The 26,023-nt window shown below is 40.6% G+C and overlaps 1 protein-coding gene across 2 annotated transcripts; it reads right to left on the minus strand.

Moving 5' to 3' along the window:
* Positions 1–4,671: 4,671 nt before the first annotated feature.
* Positions 4,672–25,977, minus strand: LOC121884459 (MBT domain-containing protein 1-like). 2 transcript variants are annotated; one of them, XM_042393294.1, is made up of 18 exons: positions 25,790–25,977; positions 23,003–23,264; positions 22,432–22,565; positions 19,872–19,983; positions 18,432–18,511; positions 18,223–18,340; positions 17,467–17,601; positions 16,686–16,774; positions 16,068–16,160; positions 15,014–15,149; positions 12,618–12,673; positions 12,145–12,249; positions 11,870–12,017; positions 10,840–10,922; positions 9,876–10,113; positions 7,428–7,499; positions 6,502–6,690; positions 4,672–5,807 (listed from the first exon to the last, which is right to left on the minus strand). In XM_042393294.1, exons 1-18 carry the CDS (start codon positions 25,808–25,810, stop codon positions 5,698–5,700), a joined length of 2,181 nt encoding a protein of 726 aa, XP_042249228.1. In that variant the 5' UTR covers positions 25,811–25,977; the 3' UTR covers positions 4,672–5,697. The 2 variants fall into 2 exon arrangements, with proteins under 2 accessions (XP_042249228.1, XP_042249227.1); XM_042393293.1 differs by having other exon boundaries at positions 16,068–16,166; positions 25,790–25,976.
* Between the last annotated feature and the right edge of the window lie 46 nt (positions 25,978–26,023).

The following is a 26,023-nucleotide window of genomic DNA, read 5'->3' on the forward strand; positions in this document are numbered from 1 at the left end:
ATTAAATGAATGAAAAAGTTAAACATGACAAACAAAAACACTCAAGGTAAGTCAAAATTACAGTATTAAACAGTATATCAAAACTGTGAATAGTAGGTCCAAATTATAAGAAACTCAGTCAAAATTGTGAGAAACTAGGTAAAAAAATTAAGATATTAGGTCAGTTGTGATATTGCAAATCAAAATGATGAAAAATTAAGTCAAAATTACAGTAAAAAAAAATAATGAAAAAGATGAGAAAGTCAAGATTTTGAGTTACTAAGTTCCAATTACAAACTTGTAAGTCAAAATGATCTACAAAGTAGAAATTATATAAATTCTGTGACATTATGTCAACATTATGAGATATGAAGTCAGAATTTTGACTTACCATGTGTATTTTGTATTTTTCTTTTTTTTTTTATCAAGTCTAACTCATCATCAAACTATTTTTATGGCTGACATGGGCTCCCACATTAAACCGGATAAAATTGGATTAGAGACTTATTATCAGCATTCATTTTTGGCACATGATTTTTCAATTTTAGTCTTTTGGGGGAAAGTATATTACGTTTCACACATTTTAATCATTAATAATTGTAAATAGCATTCTGAGTTTTACGTCCACAGTGCTTGCCAATGTTTTGTTAATGTCATGTTAGCCCATCTTTTCATAAATATCAGTATGCTGGGCTCGATGTTTTCATGGTTTGTCCAAACTGTACTGTAGATGAATTTATCTATATGTACTTTTTTGTTCTGTCAGTAACGTTTGCTAACGTTTGCTAACGTTACTGACAGACATAATGTTACTGAAGAACAAGATGCTTTGTTTTCATTTTCAAAGTTACTTTTTATTTATTTTTAGTCTTAATTTTGCTGTGGAAAAAAAATGGGTGTAATATTTTTTATCTTTTTCCTTGACGAAATTAACACCATTAACTAGATTAGATTGTCACTTCTATGATGTAGCTGCACTGTTAGCTCTGTGGTCATAATAATAATAATAATGATAATAATAATAATAATAATAATAATAATAATATTAGATACTGAAAGGGATTTTCAAGGCCCCCCTAGTCATGTCGGACAGGTTTTGATGACAGATAAAATGACGGGGGCTTGTGATTCGAAACAAACACACACAAACTAGAGAACGCACACGCATTCACATTCGTCATGTGAATGGCATTAAATTATTGCCATCTTTTCTCTACAAACTGTTGATATTTCAGACACAAGCACAGAAAAAAAAAAAAAACCACTGAACATCACAGAAAATTATTGTTGGCAACAACAAATGTGATCTAAAGCGAAGAACACAAATACTTCTAAATGCATCTTTTCTCTTCATTTCGGCTTTCACTCCACACTTTCCTCGCCAAAAACCGAGTGTTTCTAAAATGCCCTCCAGAGTGGAAAAAAATCTAAAAACTTCTCATGTACTACTAATTCACTTACTTCAGAAACAACAAGTAAGTTGGGCCTTGTGTTGAGAATTGTTTTTGTTGTTTCCAAGGTCAAGAGTGTGTCTCAATATCTATTAGACAGACATCCATGAAATGCGGTACATTCATGTTCCCAAGAGGATGAAATGATTTTGGTGAAAAAGGCATAGATAGCTCAAAAACTAATTACCAAACTCTTGTCATCATCAGCGGTGAGATTAAGAAGATGCTAACAGTGTTCATGTTAGAAAGGTACTGTCACATTAGCTTTACATCCAACAAAATTCCCTGCAGTCAGTCATGAAAAGGGATTTGATGTCACGTTTCAAATGTGGTTCATAAACCTACGAAAAAACCACAGACCAAGAGGTCAAAGTAAAACACTAAACACATACTTGAATGCATTCTTAGTCTTACAGTCTTCAATTACATGGGAGATGGAGCGAATACTTGCAGGTCGGGAGCGTAATGTGACCCTAACAAGCTGCGTTATGTTTAAATCTTTTATGCTAGCATGAGTAGAGCTAATTAGTTGATCACCAAAAACGTATCTGTAACAATTATCGATGAATTGTTTAAGTAATTAATAACACACAAACCATTCTGTGGTTGCAGCATCTCTGATGTGAAGATTTTATGCTTTTTTCTCTTTTACTTCATTGTAAACTGAATATCTTTAAGTTTCATCTGTAGACGTCACGACTCTGTTTTTTGACATTTTATAGACTGACCGATTCATGGAAATAATCATTAGTTGTTGCTCGTGAAACATGAGAATGCTAACATCTAATTTAGCACGTTAGCATACTGTAACACAGGGCTGCAATGAGACTGCTACCATGTGAGCATGTGAACATTTCAGCTGAACAAGTCTGAAGATATTAGGTGGGTAGGTGTGTAAATCTAAATATTTGTTTGTTCATAATATTTGTTTGTAGTATTAAATTTGAAGCACATATTTACTCTCTTTTCTCTTCGTGAACCTGTAGCTCAGTGAAGCTACGCGGTTGCTATGAATAAAAAACATCAAATTAACTTTACTCATTTGTTACATATCTATTATGTTTATTATACTTTGTGTTACAAATCTATCATTATTTTTTAAGAATGTGATAATCTTTATTACTAGAATCTTCTTTGAATTGAATATACTCTTTATGAAATAATTTCTATTATACCATTTTTGTTTCCAAACTCTTAAATGCTGAATATTCTGTTAATCCTTAGCTAATAACATTGTTTGTGAGGTATCAATCGTTAGTGAGTGACGACAAACATTACTCTATTAACTTGTTAAACAAATTAATGTATTCAGGAAGTATTTTTGATATTTATTGAGGGAAGTCTGACTGTGTGCCATTTTTCATCAACACCCTTATTTACATAAAGAATTTGGATAAAACCCCTTCAGCCAAACTTCACTCACATTTTGCTGGTATTTAACTTCCGACCATACTGATGCTAAACACAGTAACAATATAGTGTTGCTTATATATTATCTCATTTGCACTTAATTCTGACTGCAGATGTGGCCTGTTGTCACTTTTAGTAGAATTTACATTATTCTGTGATGATGCAGACTTTTGGCAACGGCTCAAAAAACAACATGAAGTGCTGGCTCTTGTTGATTTGCGGTATCCGGACAACTCGTCAATCCAGAATCCACAGCATTCACACACACACACATACACAGAGTTTTTAAATGACTGCTAATCTCAACGTGACATTACACAGCATCCATTAACATTATTATTACGTCAAGAGTTTTGACCCTTGAACACACCACACAAACATGTACAAACAACAAACATCTTGGCGTTAAAAAAAAAAAAAAAAATCACCGTACAAAAGTTTTCATATTTTGTTTTTTGTGTTACTTCCCTTTTCTCAGAGGCACCAGAGACGAGTAATGCTCCAAATGCTACTGTTCTGGACGCACCTGTCCTCCTTTATCTTCTTCTTTTGTTTCTGTATTCTGGTCTTTGTCCAGTTTTCTCAGTCGGCATCCGACAGGTGCGTAGTGATATTTGGGACAACAGTAGCTATTTTACCCCACGTGGTTATTAAATCAACTTTAAAGGACCAGTGTGTAGGATTTAGTGGCATCTAGCGGTGACATTGCAGATTGCAACCAACTGAATACCCCTCCTCCTCCAAGCCTGTAGGAGAACCAAGAGGCGACCTCCGGAGCTGTAAAATAAAGCCAATGTGGAAGTGCCCAAAACTGCAGTTCCTTGAATGGCCACTTGAGGCTCCAAAAGCAAGTCAATCCCCATAGACTGTACAAAAATATGGACGTAGTTACCGTGACATCACCCGTTGGTTTCTGAAGAGCGGTTTTGAAGCTCAAAGTGAGCCGCTCTGGCCGTCGCCATCTTGGCAGTGCGTGACGATGCCTAACTCCCAGCCAATCAAAAATGGTCAAAGAGGCGGGCCGAATGGCTGAAACAACAATGTTTATTTCTGTTGTTTCTGTTGTTCTGTTGTCGCTTTTGGAGCCTCAAGTGGCCATTCAAGGAACTGCAGTTTTTGGCTTCATTTTACAGCCCCCAAGGTTGCCGCTTGGTCAATCCCCATAGACCCCCATGTTAAAATACCCAACTTAACAGAAATAAACATGTTTACAGCCTGGTACAAACAATGGTTTATGTCTTTGTAGCTAATTTCTCCTTTCATGACAACTGTACAGGGGGGTGAATTTTTTTATAACTCACCTATTTAAATTTTATTAAGCCGTAAAGTTCTGCATAATGAAGGACATGGCTGCTTTGAGTGACAGGTCCGCCAGCCGCTAGGTGGCTTGTTTCAGCCATTCGGCCCGCCTCTTTGCCCATTTTTGATTGGCTGGGAGTTAGGCAGCGTCACGCACTGCCGTGATGGCGACGGCCGAAGCGGCTCACTTTGAGCTTCAAAACCGCTCTTCAGAAACCAAGGGTGACGTCACGGTAGCTACGTCCATATTTTTATACAGTCTATGAGGAGAACCTACGGTGGCTGCGACACTCGTGAAAAACTTGAAAGTCCCTCTCTAAAGCCAGTGTTTGGTTTGTCCGTTCTGGGCTACTGTAGAAACTTGTTGGTGCAACATGGCGACCTCCGTGGAAGAGGACCCGCTCCCTATGTAGATATAAAAGGCTCATTCTAAGGCAACAGATTTTTTCATGGGATTATACACTAATTAAAACATACTTTTATAATATTATATTCATTTCTGCCAAGTCCGTTCTGCTAAATGCCACTAAATTCTACACACTGCACCTTTAAGAAAAGTCTGGTTTGTTCTTGGGAAAGGTAAAAAAAAAATTTAAAAAATGGAGATCTGAGAAAGAGTTTGGGAAATGAAGAATAAGCGCCTGGTCAGACCAGCATTTATGACAGCATCACTTTCTACGCAAAAAAAAAAAATCAAAACATTTTAATGGAATCGCCGCGATTAATGGATTTGCTTGCAGTGGAGTGTCAGACAGGATGCCATGCTACAAATACGTCTCTTGAGTTAACTTTAACTTATTGTCCGTTTAGTGACTAAAGGCCAATTCATGCTTTCCGCGTCTGCCTGCCAGCTACAGTACAGCTGAGGTCAAGAGTCCAAGTTGTTTATATTTTATTTATTCAGTTGCCTGTTCCATTATTTTGTCTAAATAGGATCTAAAGCATGTCCATTTAGCTTTTAGGAATAAAATTATTTCTTTATTTTTTTTGTATAGCTAAAAGTAGTTTAAATATAAAATCTAAACATATTGTAATCAGCCATCATTTCCAGCCGGTGTTAGATTTAAAGTATACAGGTTATGAAAACCCCCAAATTGCCAGAAAAACATTAAGGACCAAACATTAGTGTGATGAATAGTAGCTGCGGCCCTGACTATCACATGTGGATGAATTCTGCTGTTAGTTTCTGGTCTGACGGGGCACCAAGAGAAGTGAGAAAGACTGAGGAGTAAAAACCGTGGATGTTGTGATGGAAGGAAGGAAGGAAGGCAGGACTGGACACTATTAATGAAGAGCCTCATTTAGCTTCCATCTCCAGCCAGCTGAAGTCATTCAAAGTTTGTGTTTACCGCCTTAAAACAGACCGTCAACAACGTCGGATAGTCAGTTTCCTACTTGTAGAAACACTGTATTCCCTCCTCCATAAACTAGAAATCTGAATTAATCAGAGTAGATGATTATATGAGACCTGAAACTCATAACTGTCGAGAAGTAGAGCGATGGATGGATGGATGGATGGATGGATGGAGCGATAAAGGCAGAGAGGGATGGATGAGGCCTACGGGTCCTGGCTGGTAAAGAATTCTCCAGACGATCCGTTGGTTTCCGTTTCAGTCCTATCAGACGGTAACTCCGGTGCTTCAGTGTTCTCCTCTTTCATCTGTGAACCTACAGAAACAGAGAGGACATTAGGAGCGCTCGGTTAGAGCTCCCGGTCTGCCGGTGATGTGTCACAGCCGGGTGGAGTTTGAGATCCTTCTTTTGTGGATTTCCTACCGAGCTGCAACAATTAGTCGATTGTCAGAAAATTAACCGATTAATAGTTTTTTCAAGCAAAACAGCCAAAATTTCACCGGCTCCTCCTTCTGGAATGTGATTAATTGATGCTTTTGTTTGTCATGTATAATAATTTTTGGGTTTTGGGTCTTTTCATCAAATAAAACAACACTTTTGTGTATGTTAACTTAAGTTTTGGGAAATCATGACAGGATAATTTTCTGACATTTTATAGACAAAATGAATTCTTGGATGAGTTGGAAAATAATCTGCAGTGAAAATAATCATTATTCAAAAGTTTCACCTTCAGCTGACAGAATAGAAGCAGACAGGACATGAGGGTAGATAGATACGGGAACAAGATGCAACAAAAGTTTCTCACTGGAGTTGAATTGAGGATTTTGGTTATTTAATAAGCAGTTTAACCATTCAACTACCACAGAGATGAACCAGAGTTTGTGCTCGTTAATGATGATGGAGGACTCTAGATCAGGGGTGTCAAACTCATTTTCACCGAATCATAGAAAAAAGACGCTCGCTGTAACTGCAGAACTAGTAGAGACACAAACATCAGGTGTGTGCGTACCTGCCCCTCCCTCGGTGTTCGGGCTGCTCTCTGGGTCGGCAGATGCAGGTTGGGCCGCCGAGGCAGGGGTAGGGGGTGATGGGTAATCAGGCGGACTCTCGTTCTCATCACCCGACAGGCTCCTGGGTACGCCTGTTACCATGGCACCGGACAGACTGACTGGTCGCTTGGCGATGGGCAGCTTCCTCTCTGAGAGAAGCAGGTTAAAGATGATGAAACATTTAATGTTTTCAGCTTCTGTCACAGGTGGAAACTCACGCTTTATTCTTAAAGGACAGGTTCGTATTTTTCTTCCTGGTTTTCTTGCTGTAATCATTCCTCCTGTTCATACTGACCATTAGAAGATCCCTTCATAATGACCTTACAATGGAAGTGATGGGGGACAAAATCCACAGTCCTCCTTCTGTGCAAAAATGTATTTAAAAGTTTATCTGAAGCTAATATGAAGCTTCAGCGTCCAAATGAGTCAAATCCAGTAGATATCTTTCAACGTTACAGTCTCTTTAGTGCCAAAGTCCCTCTTTTTGTTACTATACTACCACCTGCAGCTCAACAGGGAAACACAAAGAGGGAATTTGATGCTAAAAAGACTGTAAATGTGTCAGATATCCACTTGATATGACTAACTCAGACTGCTGAAGCTGAATAGAAGCTTCACACAGACTTTTCAATGACTGTGTGGACACACTGTGGATTTTATCCTCCATCACTTCCATTGAAAGCACACTTGAAGGATCTTTCAACATCCAGTATGAACTTCTTTTATCTGGCTTAATCTTATCTTGCATAAAACCTAATGATTTTATAATTTGTTGATTTCTATTTGCTGCCTTGTGTAACATGGGTTTTGAAAAGTGCATTATCATCATCTATATTTTTAATGTTAAAACTTATCTCACATTTGAACGTTCAGGAGAAAAACGTACTTTTCTTTTGTCCCTTGTACTGCTGGGATTTCTTCCTCTGTTTGGACGCAGCTGACTGTAGATCTCTGGAGCCTGAAAAACACATTAAAACACATTATATTCATTAAGATATGCTCATCGAGGTAAATAATAATAGGAGTGAGTTGAGTTTGGCCACCACCTGTCTTTGTTTACAGAGCAACGCAGAACAATGTGCATATTAAGTTTTACAAACCTTGTCTAAACGTTACCTCACGTACTGAAGGAAAAACAATCCAAACTCTATAAAACTGACAATCTGCCAACACAATAATAGTTTGATCCTTTTACTTCTATTTACCTAAATGCTGATTAAATATGCAACTTACACACTGAAATAACAGCTGTAAAATTCTAAATTTCAGCTCTCATGCTCACCCTGAATGACAGACACATGGAGAAGGCCAGTAAAAACGGATATGATTTGACGGCCCACTGGGATTTGTCCCAGTATGCCCGATGGTCAGTAGGCTGTAACCTACCGTTGCGGCTGTAAAATGGTGGATAAAAAGTTTTGAGCGTCACTCAACGCCCGCGAAATTTGATCCATTCTCTTAATTAACGTCTGGAAAGTCTAGAGGAGCTGCACAGCCAGCGCAGGAATGTCGAGCCCCAACGTGAGATTTAAAAACTCAATGCTGAAAATGTTTTTTTGAAAGCACAGTAAACACCAGAGTGTTCTGCTCCGATGCTGTCTCTTTCCGTTCTGCCCTCTGAAGGTCCTGGTCTTTATCAGCCTACAATATGAAAAATTAGTCTGATTGGTTCACTAGTTTCTAAACAAGGGACTGCACTTTACCTGTGACAGTTTATGTCACGTTGCATGTAATTTCAGCAGTTTTGGTTTGAATGTCTGACTGTGTCATCCACCCATCTGTGTTGTCAAGGAAAGCCTCCTCTGACCTTGGTAACCATGGCAATGATGATAAACCTCAGAGAGGTTTCTGCCTTCCCCAAAACATCACAGACAGCTGGAGTCTCAAGGAGAAGATATCTTAATCTCTGATTAAGAATTACAGTGTGACCTCAAAGCCAAGCTTGACCCAATGTAACCCAATTTGTAACCCCTAAAGATGGAAAATTCAAAAACAGCGCTGATCGGCCTAATCAGCACTGTGTGAACTCGTTTGGCTTGAATTTAACGGACGTTCCGCACTGCAGGTTTAAATTATTGATTTCATATGAATGAAAGAATCCATGTTAAAGCTATAATATGTAATTATTCCACATTAAAAAGTCTAAAAACAACTAGACCTATGTTATATATGTTGTTGAGTTGTGTTCTTACATTATCCCAAATGTTTCCAACAATTTTCAAACCCAGAGAAATCTGTAATTTAATCAAAGTAACGGACCGTTTCATTTGGTCGCCTGTCGATGGCGTCATACCTCCTCTACCAAAGAGTAAACACACACTAGATGCATACGGCGGCGCTGTGTTTGTCCGCTACAATGGCGTCTACCAAAGAGTAACTTACACACATACAAGATCATACATCGGCGTTGTGGTTGTTCCACACAAACTGTTATAAATTGACTTTTATTCAGTTTTAAGACACATTTTCATGATAAATTGAGGTCGTTTTTAACTATATCTTTTAGCCGGAAGAAGGATTTTAGTCATTGGACATCTGGATCTTAAGTTATCAGAGAAATAAACTGGGCAAACGTTAGCAGCAGCTCGGCTAACAGCCCCTCCAGGAAGTCTGGTGGTCGCCGAACATCGTCGGAGAAATATTGATTTTTTAGGTGAAAAAGGTTTATTCAGTGTTTTTACCTGTAATCTCCGGGTCCGTTCTGGAGAGGAGGAGACCTCTGCGGGTAAAAACATCCTGAATGATGAACACTGGAGTAATCCTATCCCGGTGAAGCTGGTTATTTAACAACGAAGACAACAACTCCCATGATCCCTTGCTACTTCACACCGTCATCATACTCTGTCTTTTGTTATTGTTTTGATTGAGACGCCTAGCGGCTGAAATTACATATTGTGCGTTTAACATTCAAGTTATAATAAATTGTTTAGGTTTAGATGTTAATACTGGACTCTTTTCTACGGACAGCAGCGTTAGCGTGATACATTCATGTTGATGCTAGTAGCTTTACGGATGGCACCACTTTGGTTCAGATTAAAATATCTCAACAACTGTTTGATGGATTCCTGTGAAATTTGGTTCAAACATTCATGTTCCTGTCAGGATGAATTGTAATAACTTTGATCCTCATCTGGTCAACATTTTAACTGGTTTATGACCAAATACCTGCAACAGCTGTTTGCATTTAGCCTCACAGAGCTTCTGGTATGACTGTAGACCCTCAGTGTTGTTATAAATGCTTTCATGTTTACTTTTCAGTGGGATTATGGATGAATTTACGCCATAAATCTTTCTTCTTCTACAGTTTTGGATTCGGGTCGTTAGTAAGACTCACCTGCGTTGACAGCTGGAGGCTGCAGCTGGTACCCGGTCACCTGACACCAGCCAACCGGGTACAGGTCAGGTGACTCGCAGTCCACCCACTGGTCGTACTCATCCTCCCAGCCGTCAAAGTGTATCCGTAGCAACCGGTGCACGATGCGGGTCACTGTGGCAACGCAGACCAACCTGGGCTCCATGAGGTCCACAGCCTCCAGCTTCATCGCGGGACGGAAACCGTGGTTAGGAACTTCCTGTTGGAGGTGAGCGCAGAAACTCAACACTGAACGTTTCATTTACATTTTTATTTCACGTTTACATCAAAAATATCTGCATGTTTCTTCATTTTGTTCCACATTCTCACATCATTCGAGTTCTTTAGTCAATTATTATTCTTATCATTATTTTAATTATGCAAATAAACAAAAGCAGAACATTAAAAAAATCTGAATTTTCGGAAAACTTGCAAGAAGTTTTTTTATGTTACAGTGTGAGACAACAATGTAAAGTTTTTCTACAGAATTGTTCCTTTTATGGATCATATTTATTGTTTTTAGAGCCCAAAATGATTAATCAATTAGCTGATTGACAAAAAATTAACCGACAAGTATTTTGAAAATGATTTATTTGTTAAAGTAATCTTTCAGGCAAAAATGAGAAATATTTGATGGTTTCAGGTTTTCCAATATGATGATTTGCTGTTTTTATTGGTCTTTTATTATAGTAAATTGAATATTTTGTCGGTCGCACAAAACACTTTTTAAGATGCTACACTGGGCTTTAGAAAATTGGAAGGTATGAATCACAACGATTGATCGCAAAAATCAGCAAATTAATCTCATACAAAGATGTGAAAAATAACATTTTCATGTTGTTTTTTTTTTTACACTCATTTTTGGTGAAATGTCCTCACTGAAAAGCCAAAAACATTAAATAAGCTTGATAAAGTGTGTGTTTCCTGTATGTGTGTTTAGTCTCACCTTGTTGAAGAGGTTGACGGGAGCAGCCACTGACTTGCTCTCCTTCAGATACTCGAACCATCTGAAGGGAAGATTAGTGTAACCTGAGACACAAAGATCGAGACAAAAGTGGAGAAAAAATTATTTTAATCACGTGCAGGACTGAAAAATTAAACCTTTAAAGGATTAAAGATGTATGTAGCTAAGGTTTCAGTCAGAGCTGTGAGTCCCTGTGGTGCAGGTGGTGGAGGTGGCAATGGGGGATGTGTAGATAAAGGAAGGGGAGTTGGAGATGATAGAGGTTTAGATGAAGGTGTAATTTGAGGAGATGGAGGTTCAGGTGATGCAGGGGGAGGTGGAGGTTTAAGTGATGGAGGTTGAGGTTTAAGAGGTGGAGGTGGATGTGTAGGTTCTGGTGATGGATATGGAGGTGGAGGTTTAAGAGGTGGAGGTGTAGGTTCAGGTGATGGAGGTGGAGGTGATGAGGTGGAGGTTTAAGAGGTGGAGGTGTAGGTTCAGGTGATGGAGGTGGAAGTGATGGAGGTGGAGGTTTAAGAGGTGGAGGTGGAGGTTTAGGTGATGGAGGTTGAGGTGTAAGTTCAGGTGATGGAGGTGGAGGTGATGGAGGTGGAGGTTCAGGTAATGGAGGTGTAGGTTCAGGTGATGGAGGTGGAGATGTAGGTGATTGGGGTGATGGTGGTGCAGGTGCCAATGGGGGACGTGTAGATGAAGGAAGTGGAGCTGGAGATGATGGAGGTTTAGATGAACGTGATGAAGGTGTAGTTTGAGGTGATGGAGGTGGAAGTGATGGAGGTGGTGGTTTAAGAGGTGGAGGTGTAGGTTCGGGTGATGGAGGTTGACGTGTAGGTTCAGATAATGGAGGTGTAGGTTCAGGTGATGGAGGTGTAGGTTCAGGTGATGGAGGTGGAGGTGTAGGTTCAGGTGATGGAGGTGGAGGTGTAGGTTCAGGTGATGGAGGTGGAAGTGATGGAGGTGTAGGTGATTGGGGTGATGGTGGTGTAGGTGGTGCAGGTGCAGGTGTAGGTTGTACCTCTGGGTGGGGTCAGCTCGATGTTGTTGATCTCACAGAAGCCGACGGGGAAGATGGAGGGAGAGGTGGAGTGATAGCAGAACCAGTCGGAGCCGTCAGCCGCCTCCGAACCATCGATACCGATCATCAGATACCCGTCTGCCAGGACCTGGAGGGTGGAGGAGGGAGGGTGGAGTAACAGAGGGAGGATGTACCTGGTTACTGAAGAGCACCTGCACCTGGTTTCATGGACCTGTTGTTTTGCTTTGATGTGATTGGCTCCTGGTTGTCCTCACCTTCCTGACGGTGGCCACGCAGATGGCGGACAGGTTGAGCGGGTCGATGGCCTCCAGCTTCATTCCATCTTCAAACCAGGAGCCGCTCTGATCCACCTCCTTCACCTGAGCAGGAAACACACAGAACATTAACTTTTTACTGTAATTACACAAAAACATCTGTAGTTTGCACCAAAATATTAACGATACCTCTGAGGTTGTAATGAGAGGTCAAAGGTCAGCTACTCTACACATGAGAGCATATTCAGGTTCTTCATTAAATTGAATTATAATAACTTGTGCTAAATAACTGCAAAACTAATGACATTAAAAATCAGCCTCAGCTGTACTTTGTGTTCATATTTTCTGGTTTCTTTAGTCTCCATAACAAAAAACTGAATATCTTTGAGTTGTGGACAAAACAAGACATTTGTGGACGTCGTCTTGGACTTTGAGAAACAACTAATTGCTAATAGCTAAAACATAGTTCTCACCTTTGCAAACAGCTTCCCAGGAGCGTCCATCAGACCGTCCAGCTTCTTCGACACATCTGGAAACACACAAACACACACCATCTTCAGTCGAACAATCAGAGGTTTGCAAACTGTGAGCTGCCTGTCTCAGGGGGGCTCAGGAGGTCTGGGGGGGGGGGGTGTGAGAGACGCATGCCTGTGCTCTAAAAACAACAGGAAGTCATTGTAGTTTGGACGCTGATTTGGCGGCTTATCATCATGGTCAGCAGTTGGAGCTGCAGCTGTGACTCACAGCTTGTGGCTGCAATTAAGGTAATTAAGTCCAGATTTGCCGTCATAACTCAGTCAAATCTGGACACACAGACATAAAACACATACTGATATCATTCAGTGTGACTTACACTTCCCCACTGGATCATTATCTCCAATAAACCTCCACAAATCCACTTAGAAACCAGAGAAAAAAGAAGCTGCAGAACTTGTTTTCTTCAGTATCACAGTGATCAGTGATGATTGTCTGAACATCATGATACACTGCAAACAGCTGATTCACACGACTGTTAATGGAGACTATCTGGTTTTGGTTGGTCATGATAATCCTGTTTTCAGTCCCTGATGGAAGCGGTTCTAACTTCTAGACCAGTGAAAACTCGGCGCCACTCTGGAACCAGGTTCCCTGGCTGGGAGCCGGTTCTTTGACTGTCAAACACGAAGAACTGGTTCGAAATTAGGCACTGGATCCAAACTGGTCCTGGAACTGCCTTGGTTGGAACGGGCTAACAGATAACTGAGACGGAGGGTGTTGGGGGGCCACAGTGTCGGACTTTTAACTCCTGCTCTAGAAGACGAAATGAGGCCAAAATTAATAATTTTTATATCAAATAATGCAATTTTCAGATGTAAGAGCCACAGGTTTCATTATAACTTATATAACAAACAGATTCTATTTATGCACATAGAAAGTTTAAAACACGTTGACCATAAATACAGTTCTGGACTTCATTCAATAGAAACTCAGAAAATGCAAAACTGGTCAGAAAAATGTGATATTTTCCTCAAATCTTTCAGCTTTAAGATGAATTCTAATGATTTTGGTGACCCAGAAAAATAATAATATCCTTAAGACAAGGTAAAATAGAAATAAGGCTATAACAGATGAACACAGATACAAGTTACATTAAAATTAGGGATGCATGATATTGTATTTTTTGCCGATATCCGATATGCCGATATGCCGATATTTCCAACTCATTGTGGCTGATTGGCGATTCCGATACCGATATATGCAGTTATTTTTTTCCAGCTGGCTGAGGAGACTATTATGCATGCAAGCATAGATTATACTAAGTCTGATCAGGAAAGACAATATATGAAGGAAGAACTCAGGAAGACTGGAGTTCAGGAGCTCAGCATTAAAACTTTAATGAACCTGCCAAGTGGGAGCAGCAGTAGAGTTTTCTTTGAGTTTATTAGACAGACAGGATTAATGTGTAGGATTTAATCTCTGGTCCACACTCCGGAGCAGAAGGTGGCGCTAATGCACCTAATACGCTGGTTGACAACCGCCGTTATAAACCAAAAAGAAGATCTTTTTTTCCAAACAGAGTGGTACATCCTGTCAGCCGAGGTGTTTCCTATCTGTGCAGCCGAACACAGCAGCTCCTCCACGGACTGTTTCACCCTGATGGTCCCGGTGTTTCCTCCGCAGGCTGCACTTCACTCAGCTGCCCGTCAGACCCGCTGCTTCTTCCCACTTTAACCTGAATAACGAACCGAATAGCTCCGGTTGGATCCACATAGAGAGCCGAGGCTAACGTTAGCTGGGAGGCTAGCGGAGCGTTAGACACAGCAAGACCGAAGGGAAGCACAGCCAGCTAGCCTCCCAGCTAACGTTAGCCTCGGCTCTCTATGTGGACCCAACCGGACCACTGAGCCCTGGTTTGTTATTCAGGTTAAAGTGGGAAGAAGCAGCTGATTTGACGGGCGGCTGAGTGAAGTGCAGCCTGCAGAGGAAACACCACAACCGTCAGAGTGACGGGAATGATGGGAAGCACAGTCAGGTGGAGGAGAAGGCGACATATCGGCCTCTCATAATCGGCAGAATTAGCCGATGCCGATATTTCATTTCAGAGTTTTTATCGGCCGATACCGATGACGTGCCGATAATATCATCCCTAATTAAAATACCAGATTTGTGTGTATAAATACATTCAATGTATTGGCTTTAAAGCTGCACTAATCAGTATTTTGCTCTACAGAGATTTTTAGCCTCTTTTAGATCCTAGTTTTAGTTTTGCGGCACATTTCCTGTCTGCTTTAAAAAGTGGAACATGTATCAGCAAACGAGACAGATATTTTCTCAGGAGTTGGTGGAAAAAAACCACTTGACTGATCAGCTGACTGATCAGCTGACCCACCGGATCGTTTGAAGCGGTGTCCAATGGAGCGGGACCAGCCGATGCCGTGGATCAGAGGACTGTACATGTGGCACCAGAAGTCGTCCGTCCCGTCGTCACACTCCTCGTACACCAGCCGCAGACGTCCACCGATCACCTGCACAAACACACAGAAATATTATAAAGACATTTATTTATAAACTGTCCCACCAGAAGCAGCAGGAACAAAACCCAAAAGATGTTGTTGATGTGAAATGAAAATCAGCGTTTCCAGAAACTTTCTTTATGTGACTCAAGTCAGCAGGTCGAACTCAAACTGTTGAAACAATTAGTCGAGCTGATCAGCTGAAAATGATTTTACTAATCAAATAATTGTTTCAGTCATTTTTTAAAGAAAGATGAGGAATGTTTGCTGGTTTCAGTGTCTCAGATTTGAGGATGATGATGATTTTCTTGATGACAGTAAACTGAGGATTTTCTGATTGTGGACTAACAACATTTGAAACGTCATCTTGTGCTGTGAGAAATAATATCGGCTATTTGTTGATTTTTGTAAAATAAAGAAGGTTTTGTGTGATATAACAACAAAACTGAATAATTTCGTATCGAATAACAACAAAATAAAAAAATCTTTTTACCTGGAAATCACCAAACTGCTGTTTGATTAATTACTTAAATTTCTCAACAGCAAATGAATCTGTGACTATTTTGACCACTGATTAATCATTTCAGTCATTTTTCATGCAAAAATGCCAAAATTTCAACAGTTGCCTTTCAAATGTGACAATTTGATTATAAACTGAATATTTCTGGTTTTGGACTGTTGGTCGAATAAAACATCTGAAAATGTTAATTTAGGATTTATGGAATTATAACAGGTTATAAATTTTACTTTTTCTGACATTTTATTGAAGAACCAATCAATGAAGGAAATAATCAGCAGATTAATGGATATCAGAGATAATCGTTAGTTGCAGCACAATTTAAATTACTGAAATTGTTTAATTTCCACTTCTGTGTTTTCTTTGAACCTGGATGAACTACAGACACCTGTAAACCTTCCACACAGTCCAACCTGTTCAACCAGAGCGACCCGAGTCCGACACAGGTGAGTCTTATCCACCACCTCCACCCGCATCTGCTTCTTGAAGGGATACTGCATGCTCTCCTGCACCTGAGGACCAGAGAGGAAGACGTGTTTAGACAGTGAGGACATTTCTGACGTCTCCGCAGGTGCACAACACACTTCCTGCTGGTGTTATCATTGGTAACGTTTCAGTCTGTGTGACCTTCATCAGGTTTATGGATAAAACATCATCACAACAGTGTCAGACATGAGCACAGATGCTGAGTAAATGAGCCAATCAGAAGATCACAAATATTAAGTCAAATGTTCGAAAACACACTCTCAGCCATCTGTAAAGAAGAAAATCTATAAAATATCACAATGGCCAAAGATTTGAGTGTGTGTGTGTATGGTCTGTCATAGGCGACTTCTGGGGACAAATTTCAGACTTAGGACCAGTTAACTGGGGACGGTTTGCCCAGTTGGAGATAAAAGTCGTGTCCCCAACTGGGAAAAAGCTGATTTTTGGGTCAGTGGTTATGGTTCAGGTAAGTGTCCAGTAAATGAGTGTAAGTCTATGTAATGTCCCCAAAGATGACCATGATCTGACGTGTGTGTGTGTGTGACCTTGGAGGAGAAGTTTGGCGGCAGTGTTTTGGATCCCGTCAGTCTTTTAATCAGGAAGTTCTTCCAGTTGGTGAATCTGTGCAGGATGGCTGAGGACACACACACACACACACACACACACACACACACACACACACACACACACACACACACACACACAAACAAACATCATCACCATCTTCATTTCACCAGCCAATCATAAGACATCGTTTCCTCCCTCCATCTGCAGCTCTGACTGCTGAAGTTAATTAGTTCCGGTAACAGAAACACAGCAGCGACCTGCTTTAATTAAAAATGTGTATTGTTGTTGTTGTTGTTGTTGTAGTTGTTGTTGTTGTGATGCTGAGTTAAAGGTTATTACTACAAAAGATGAAACACTCTGGGGTTTTGTGTGTTTCCTTGCAGGTGGTTTAGGAGAGAGAGTCTGCTTGTGACTCCTCATCACTTTTTTTGACAAATATATTTATTGGCATTTTGAATTTCAGCACATCCAGACATATATAAACGTATCCCTCCTCCTCTGGTTCTGGTTCTGGTTCTGGTTGTTCTGGTGGACGTCAGCAGAGCTTCACACTGACCAGATGTGAACAGCAGATGTTTCAGAGTTAACTGATGTTCCTGCACTAGTCTGACATGATGCAACATCTGCCTGCATCATAACTACTGAAAATAAAACATTTTAGTGGTTGTTGACATGTTGAAGGTCTAAACTGGTTCACGTTCCTTCACCTGGTTCCACTGACGGTCTGCACATGTGACCAACAGTGACTCTGTCTCTTACTCTGAGGGGGAACCAGAGGTTTTCCTCCAGCGGCGCACCAGCCAACCGGGTGGATGTCCGGCACACACAGGTTCAACCAGAAATCTCTGGTGGAGTCGCTGTCAAAACCCTCGTACCGCAGCAAGGCCTTAAAACCTGCACACATCATCATCATCATCTTCATCATCATCATCAATCCATGTTCACGTTCAAGTCGAACAGCAAATCAGATCTGAAAACAGGCTTCTTACTAAAATATGATTAAATATAAAAGCAGTAGCTGACTCTGATGTAAAACTGTTTCTAATAAAAACCTGCTTCACTCTGCAGCTGAGGTCAATAAAGGCCACTATAATAATCTTTATGGTAATAATAATTATATGAAATAAAACAAAACAAATGAGAGAAATCATCTGGACAAGACAAAGAAGAAGTTTGATCCAAAAAGACAACACGAATGAATGAAATGAATTCAAAGGGAGACAGGGCTCCACGTAACACAGAAACACTGGTGAATAAAGGTGAGTTTTCAGTCGACATGTAAAGAGCAAAGCTCAGTCGCAGGACTGGAGGGTGAGCGTGTGTGTTCGTCTGGACACAACAACTCACAAACATCTGCTGGAGTCAGAATGAGAAGCTTTAAAAGTGATAAATAAAAACCTTTAAATCAACTTGAAGCCGATATGAAGAAGCTGAAATTGAGTTTTGTCAATTCTCTCATACAACTATAAGCCTCTTTAATCGGCTTTAAGTGTGTGTGTGTGTGTGTGTGTGTACCAGCCAGTTTGATGATGCCAGCGATCCAGTACACCTTCATGGGCAGACTGCTGTCAGTGTTCGGGACTTCGACTCGGACGCCTTCGCTGATGTCGCCCCACGACTTCCCCATCGACACCTGAACACCCGAACACAACTTACATATATATCTATAAACAATAAGAGAAAACCTGCAGCGCAGGTATGAGGTGTTTGTGTGTTGGACTCACATGTTTGAAACAGCTGACTGGGGCTCCCGCCACATCTCCGTCTCCAAGGTAACGGCCCCAGTCAAACATCTCGACGGGAACTGCAGGAAACACAACATCAACAAAACAACAAAAACAAAGAAAAACACTCACAGGTCACTTTAAAGGAGCTTGATGTAGTTAAAGTATTGCAGTAAAAGTACATAAGTATTATGAGCTTGATGTAGTTAAAGTATTGCAGTAAAAGTAGTGGTTTGGTCCCTCTGACTGATATATTATTATATATGACATCATTAGATTATTAATAGTGAAGCATCAGTGTTAGAGCAGCATGTTACTGTTGTAGCTGCTGGAGGTGGAGCTAGTTTACACTACTTTATATACAGTTAGCTAGTTTAGTCCAGTGGTTCCCAACCTAGGGCTCGGGCCCCTCCAAAGGGTCAGCAGATAAATCTGAGGGGTCGTGAGATGATTAATGGGAGAGGAAAGAAGAAAAAACAAAGTTCTGATACACAAATCTGTTTTCAGTTTTTGGACTTTTTCTCTAATCTTTGATTTTTGCTGAAATATTGGATCATTTGAACATTTATTGAAATGAAAGCATGTGAGAAGTTTAGAGGGAAAAATCACTATTTGGTGGAGCTGTTAACAACTCATAGACATGTGAAATGTGACCCCGACTACACACTGCTTTTTGTAAGACGTCAAAAGACAAAAAGGTTGGAAACCACTGGTTTCATCTTTAACAATGTGTTGTATTTTAAAAGCTTGTTATATTATCCATTGTGTCAAATCTTCATCTGAAAAGTAACTAAAGCTGTCAAATAAATGTAGTGGAGTAGAAAGTACAATATTTCCCTCTGAAATGTAGAAAGTAGCATCACATGGAAATACTCAAGTAAAGTCCAAGTACCTCAAAACTGCACTTAAGTACAGTACTTGAGTTACTTTTCACAATTGCTAAACAGATGCTGTTGCACTACGTCTCTGATCATGTGGTGACAGAAACTTTGTGTCTGTACTTTAGTGGTTTTACAGACTGAACACGTCTTTATTTTGTGTCTGTATTTCCTCAATAAAGAACATTAGTTGAAGGAAAACTGCATCATTCCTTCTGCTGATGTTTATGTAAAGTCAGTAATAAATGAACTGCATCTTTAAACACTTATTTCTTATCAGTTATTGTATTGATAAATATAAACATTTACATTCATTCACATGACGCAGCTGAGTGTAACTAAATATCTGAGGCTGCAAACAACAATTGTTTTCATAATCAATTCATCTGCAGATTATTTTTTAGATAAATCATTTGGTCATTTAGCTCTGAAATGTTAAAAATGTCTTGTTTTGTCTAACAAAAGTCTAAAACCCAAAGATAATCTGTCATAAATAACAAAAGCTCATTCAGCTCTTCATGATAGTTTGTGCAAATCCACATTTGCGTATTTGTGGACTCACCGCTCTTCTTCACGCTGCTCTGCTGGTTGGCTTGGTGCTGAGCGTACGCCGCTAGTTTGGTCATTAAAGGCTGTTTCTGAAGAACTTTAGCCTTCTTAGTGGGAGGCTTCCCCTTTAAGACACAGAGACAGACGTCAGGTTAGACTTCCCCTTTAAAAGACACGAACTCTGCATCTTGTTTGGCTTGTTTCATGTTTAAGGAGCAAAGACACACTGGACGGTTTCTATTCTGCTAATTCCTGTCACCCAGAAATCAATCGAGGTCCGCCATCATCGAGGATGTTCCAAACCCCTGAATGTGTCTCGGAGGAGACAAGGAGACACTTCACAGACTGGTTATTGCTGTAGAATGGCCTTCTTCAAAACCATCTCTGGCACTTTTTTCAAATGATTTTCTTTGAATTAGTAGAAGGAGAATATGTAAATATTAACTTGTATTTTTCTCCACAGGCTATTTGGACTCTTAGGGAGAGATGAGCCACTAGGTCCCCTGGCACTCACCCTTCCCATTTAGTGATGTAGAGGGACAGCTGTAGGACCTGTAGTCCATTCTGCTTAGGGAATTTTACCAATCCTATTCAGTCAGTTGTTTACGGGATGTAATGAAGTTTAATTATATAAAATGGTGTAATTCTTGTAACTTTGTGCAACATTAATCACGTCATGTTTTTTGTAATATGTATATTTTCATTTTCGTGCCCTTTGTAAAAATGTTCACTTTGAGAAAATGAAGACTGTGATAATTAGTCATGTGACTCAGATGTATTTATCACACCTGTGAGTACTCAGCAGTTGTACTGAGCGAACCTGAAGAAGCTACAGGTGAAACGTGTTGTTCACTCTTAATAAAGTCACAGTAAAGTCATTACAGTGTGCAGTGGTTCATTTTGATTTTCACCTTATATGTTCCTGCAACCGACCAGCACCTGTCTGAAAATATTGGCTGTGCACGGGGAGTTCTGTCCTTTTGCCACAATATTAACTTTCATTATTATTTATATATTTATTTTTTTCTGTAGTTGAATTTACTGTTGGAGCAGCTGATAACAGAACAGAACAGAAAAGACATCTAGCGTCTGTTAAAAAGGGGCTAGATTTTGTTCAAAAGTGTATGTTGTCAACATATTTTCAACACGTCTCAGCCTCCCGGGGAAAGTTTCTGCCACAGTGCTGGAAAGGAGGCTCCAGCTGATTGTTGAAGCCCGTATTTAGGAGGAAGAATGTGGATTCCATCCTGGCTGAGGAACAGCAGACCAGCTCTTCACTCTTGCAAGGATAATCGAGGGGTCATGGGAGTTTGCACATCCAGTCTCCATGTGCTTTGTGGACTTGGAGAAGGCTTATAACCGTGTTGGAACCTTGTGGGCGGTGCTGCGGGGAGTACGGGGTACCAGGGCCGTTGCTGTGAGCCATTCAGTCCTTATATAACTGCAGTAAGTCAGACTTGTTCTCAATGGGGCTCTGCCAGATTTGTCCCTCGTCACCGATTCTGTTTGTGATTTTCATGGACAGAATCTCAAGGTGCAGCCCGGGGGGGAGGAGAGTGTCCAGTTTGGGGACCTCAGGATTGCTTCTCTGCTTCAACACACCGTGACCTCCAGCATTCACTGGGATGGTTTGTAGCCGGCCGGATGAGAGTCAGCATCTCCAAACCTGAGGCCAGGATGCTCTGCCAGGAAAAGGTGGAGTGACCCCTCTGGGTTGGGAGTGAGTTGCTGCCCCAAGTGAGGGAGTTTCCTTAGTCTGATGCCACCGTGACCTGGTCCCGGAGAAGCAATGGAAATGGATGGATGGATAAATGGAAGTGAATGTTTTTTAGATTATAATCTTTATCTGAACAGCATTTGATGACATTTGTGTTTTCTATCTTTGCTGCATTTGCATGTGTTGTCAATGTTTTCTTCATTTGCTTGTGTTTTGTTGAGCTTTCAGGGCCACTGTAGTTTTGCCATCTAGTTAAGATCAGTGACTTACTTTGACTTAATCCTCTTTACCCCGTTGAGGGGCATAGGGCGTCCATCGGAGCTCTCCATCTCACTCTCTTCTGCGCCCAGGCCTTTACTTCTTGCCAGCTCACTCTGATGTTCTTCAGGTCTTGGAGTTGTGGAACGTCTCCAGGTGTTTCTCGGCCTACCGGCTTTCCTCTTCCTCTGCAGGGTTGTAATCCAGGGCCTGTCTAGTGATGTTGTTTGAGTCCTTCCTCAGGGTATGCCCTATCTAGTTCTCCTTTTGATGATGATAGCTGTGCTTTCCTGGTTTGTTAACAGACCAACTCCACAGACTGCTCGGGCCAATCACCCACCCAGCCGTAAAAATCGATTACAGAAACCGACACCAGTTAAGATCAGCAGCCCTGATAAACAAAAGGAACCATAATCAAGCTGGATGTTTTCTGTGTCTAATCACTCCTCAGTAGATTTCTTTTCATGATTCCTTGTGAAAGCAGCTTCCTGTAAGGTGGTCTTCAGGCGTTATGTATGTGAATGAACATGCGGTAGTGTACAGGTCGCTAGCAGGATCCAATCAGGCAGACGCTGTGTTGCTCTGAGTGTGTTCATACCTGCAGTCTGGCGAGGATGCTGGCCTTCTTGGAGTTGGAGGAGTAACTTCTGGAGCAGGAGACGCTGCAGAAACGTTTGGTTTTACTGTAGAAAGCATCTCTGACACCGACCATACCACACATCTCACAGGTCGCTGACACACACACACACACACACACACACACACACACACACACACACACACACACACACAGAGAAAGAGTGATGATGAAACAAACTGCACATTAAAGACTTCTTGTGGTCCCAACATTTCTTTCTCTGTCAGACACTGAAAAGTTGAAGTAAACAACAATAAAAACCTTCCAGCTACCAGCAGTCTGATGGCAGCAACAGCACCTGACTGCTCATTAATCACACAACACCACTCTCTAAATGCTCACAGTCTTGTTTCCATTAGCAACTAACTGTTTAAGATTTAAGGATCAGGTTTGATCCAAAGAGAGATGATTTAACCTCTAAAGCAGGAACAGCATCTATTGATGGATTCGGTGGCTGATTTACTAAAACGTTTGTGTTCATTATCTCCTAAACATTCAGTTAAAACTTGACCCCTCTCTCTGTCATACTGACCCATGCCTGCCTTGCCGTCGGGGTAGGTATACACCTGCCCGTTGGTCTTGATGAGAGTCAGGGAGGAGGAGGAGGAGGAGGAGGAGGAGAGTTGAGGTACTCCTCCTCCTCCTCCTCCTCCTCCCAACTCTTCGTCCTCGCTGTCCTCGGGGCTGGAGGCGCCGCTCCCCCCGCTGGACTCAGTGCTGCAGCTGCTGCGGTCCTCCTCCGCACCGTCCAGCATCCCAAAGGAGTCACGGCGCTTCCTGGACGGGCGCTCCACCTGAGGGTGCAGTCAGTGTTAATCAGTGATGTTTTGTTTAATCAGAAGTCTCAATGAGATCAACATGTTTCAATTAAACTGTAATTTTAGAGCTTATCTGGGGAGACAAAGTACTTAAATTTTGTATTTTGTGGCCTTCTTCCTTCCTTTCTGTCTCTGAGTATCTTTTCTAGCTGTTGTATAATATACTGTGTTTGTTATTAACATTTGGCACATATATTATTATTGGTTATTTACTTTTTTATGAACTTTTGAAACATTTTTCTTTTTTTCTATTTTCTTCTGTATGTTGTGGTGACATATTTTCTTTCTTCTTTGGTAAACTTGAACTTAGAACATCTAAAATTTGAGATATTTGGTCTTTAAAAGCCCTTTTGGGTTTTGAAATTTTTACCAACACAAATCTTTTTACTACTTTAAAGCATTAAGTTTCTGTGTGTGAGTCTTGTTTAGAGCTGCAACTAACAATTATTTTCATTATCGTTTAATCTGCTGATTATTCTCTTGTTTAATCTACAGTATTTGTCTATAAAATGTCAGTATTTAGTTAAAAATCATAATAATCCATCATAATTTCAAATAAACGTCTCTAAATGTCTTGTTTTATTTGAGCAACAGTCCAAAACCAAAAACATAGTCAGTTTATTATCATGTATGATCAAAGAAAAACATCAAATCATCACATTTAAGAAGCTGGAATCTGCAGATATTTGGCATCTTTGCTTAAAAAATGACTCAGATGATTATTTAATCATCAAAATAGCTGCTGAAAAATCTTCTGTCAATTGACTAATCAATTAATAGGTCAATCATTGCAACTCTAGTCTTGTATTTATACAAATAAATAAAAATTAAATGTTTTATTGATTCCTGAGAACAAATTACACATATATAAGTTCACAGCACCACAGATCAGTCACACAATCACACTAATTATAACAGACACAAATGATTAGTCAATTAATCAATTAGTCTAGTGCTGCAACTAACTGTTAGGGTTTAACAACACTAATCAATAGTGTTGTTTGTTAATTTGCTTGTTTTGTCCAACAGTCCGAAATCCAGTTTGTTCGATTACGTAGGACAAAGATTCATAAATCTTCACATTTTTGCTTTAAAAATGACTAAAATGTTAAATCTGTAATCAAAATTATGAATTTTCTATTGATTAACTGGTATCACATGATCAAAGTTCCACCCCGAGGTCACATCTCATTGAGCGTATATTTATATTTATAACATTTCAGGTTATTTGGTCAAAATGCCACATGGGAAGTTTGAAATGGAGAGTGAATGGTTTTAATTATTCTTTTCAACAGTCTGTTTATTCATTAGATCAATATGTAGTTTCTTTCTCAATAGATCCACCTGCACACACACACACACACACACACACACACACACACACACACACACACACACACACACACTGGAGGTGACTTACACAGGACCATCAGAAGCTAATGGACCTTTGCTTATCCCAATCTGTTATCTGTTTCCATGGAGTCAACAAAGTCACTTTAGCTCATTTATCATCTGATTTTCACCTGCACCTGACACACACACACACAGCTGAACCTGAACCGTGCCAACCTGACAGCTGTTGCATTCAGTGTTTTTTTTTTTACATCACTGAGTTTGCAGCTTTGCAACCTGCTGCCAGCACCACTGCAGTGCGGAGAGAGAGGGCGAGAGAGGCTGGCAGACAATACAGAGAGAGAGAGAGACTCAGCGGCCACAACTGGCGGCTGTATCAGCGTGAGAACACTGGACTGGATCAGACACCAGATCACGTCCACAATTCTGTCAATTTTAACTTTCTTTAAGCCAAGACAACAAGGAGTAGCTCTTATAATATAACCCGGGCTGTTTGTGACTCAGCTAAAAACACACTTAATTTCGGCGCACATTTAATGCACCTAAAAGGACAGATTGTTGATGAAATCGCATTTTTTTTTGGATTTATTCACCTTCCAGCCGCCGCTCTCCACTGTGTACTGAGGCGAGCATAAATATAAATGTAGCGGAAAAACAGCACAGCGATAATAAAAGTGATTTTTTACTAAATGCAAACCTGCTTGGTGATGTATGTATATGCCGAATTAAAGGGTGTCGTGTCCGGTTGAATACAGAATTTACAGTTGTGGTCAGTGAGATGTGTGCCTTTGTCAACAAGAAAGGAAACCTAATATCGCAGGATTTTACATGGGGGGATTCGAGACGAGATTGGGAACAGCAGGCGAACAAAGCTATGTTTTGACTAAATTAAAAACTATTTATTGCAGTGTATATACGCCGATTAAAGGTTTATATTGTACTTTTAAGTAAGCGGTTTAAAGTATACTTCAGTGACTTGGTAATTCTTGCCGAAGCGCAAGTTAAATTTTAAGTACCAGATTTCTCAGCGGAGTTTCGGCTTGACTGGCTGTCAGCGGTGTCTGAAGCAGCGTTTAACGCCGCTCTCACAACCACAACAAAGGAGGGAAATGCGGGTTCCAGCGGAGGAGACAAGCCGAAAAACTCACCAGATCTCTGGGGTTTTCCATCAGCTCGGGCCGCGGGGGGACACTGGCTCCGAAACACTAAAACCCGCAGAAATAATCATTAAAGCCCAGCGGCAGACGTATCAACAAAATTATCATACTTCCAATGCGCATGCGCCGGAACGGCAGCCGTTGATCTCTCATTGGCTGCTGCTTCTTCTTCGCGTGTAGAGGACCGATGAGACTGTGATGCCGACAGCGCCCCCTGCTGGACAG

The sequence above is a fragment of the Thunnus maccoyii genome, chromosome 18 (genome assembly GCF_910596095.1).
Source record: "Thunnus maccoyii chromosome 18, fThuMac1.1, whole genome shotgun sequence".
NCBI lineage: Eukaryota > Metazoa > Chordata > Actinopteri > Scombriformes > Scombridae > Thunnus > Thunnus maccoyii.

Bases quoted from the DNA above. Each gene is read 5' to 3' on its own strand.
- LOC121884459 (XM_042393293.1), bottom strand. From the start codon at position 25,810: ATGGAAAACCCCAGAGATCTG. The intron at 18,512-19,871 runs GTGAGTCCACAA...TGTTTCCTGCAG, and splicing joins GAGCAGCGTGAAGAAGAGCG to TTCCCGTCGAGATGTTTGAC. The intron at 5,808-6,501 runs GTACGCACACAC...CTGTTTCTGTAG, and splicing joins GAACACCGAGGGAGGGGCAG to GTTCACAGATGAAAGAGGAG.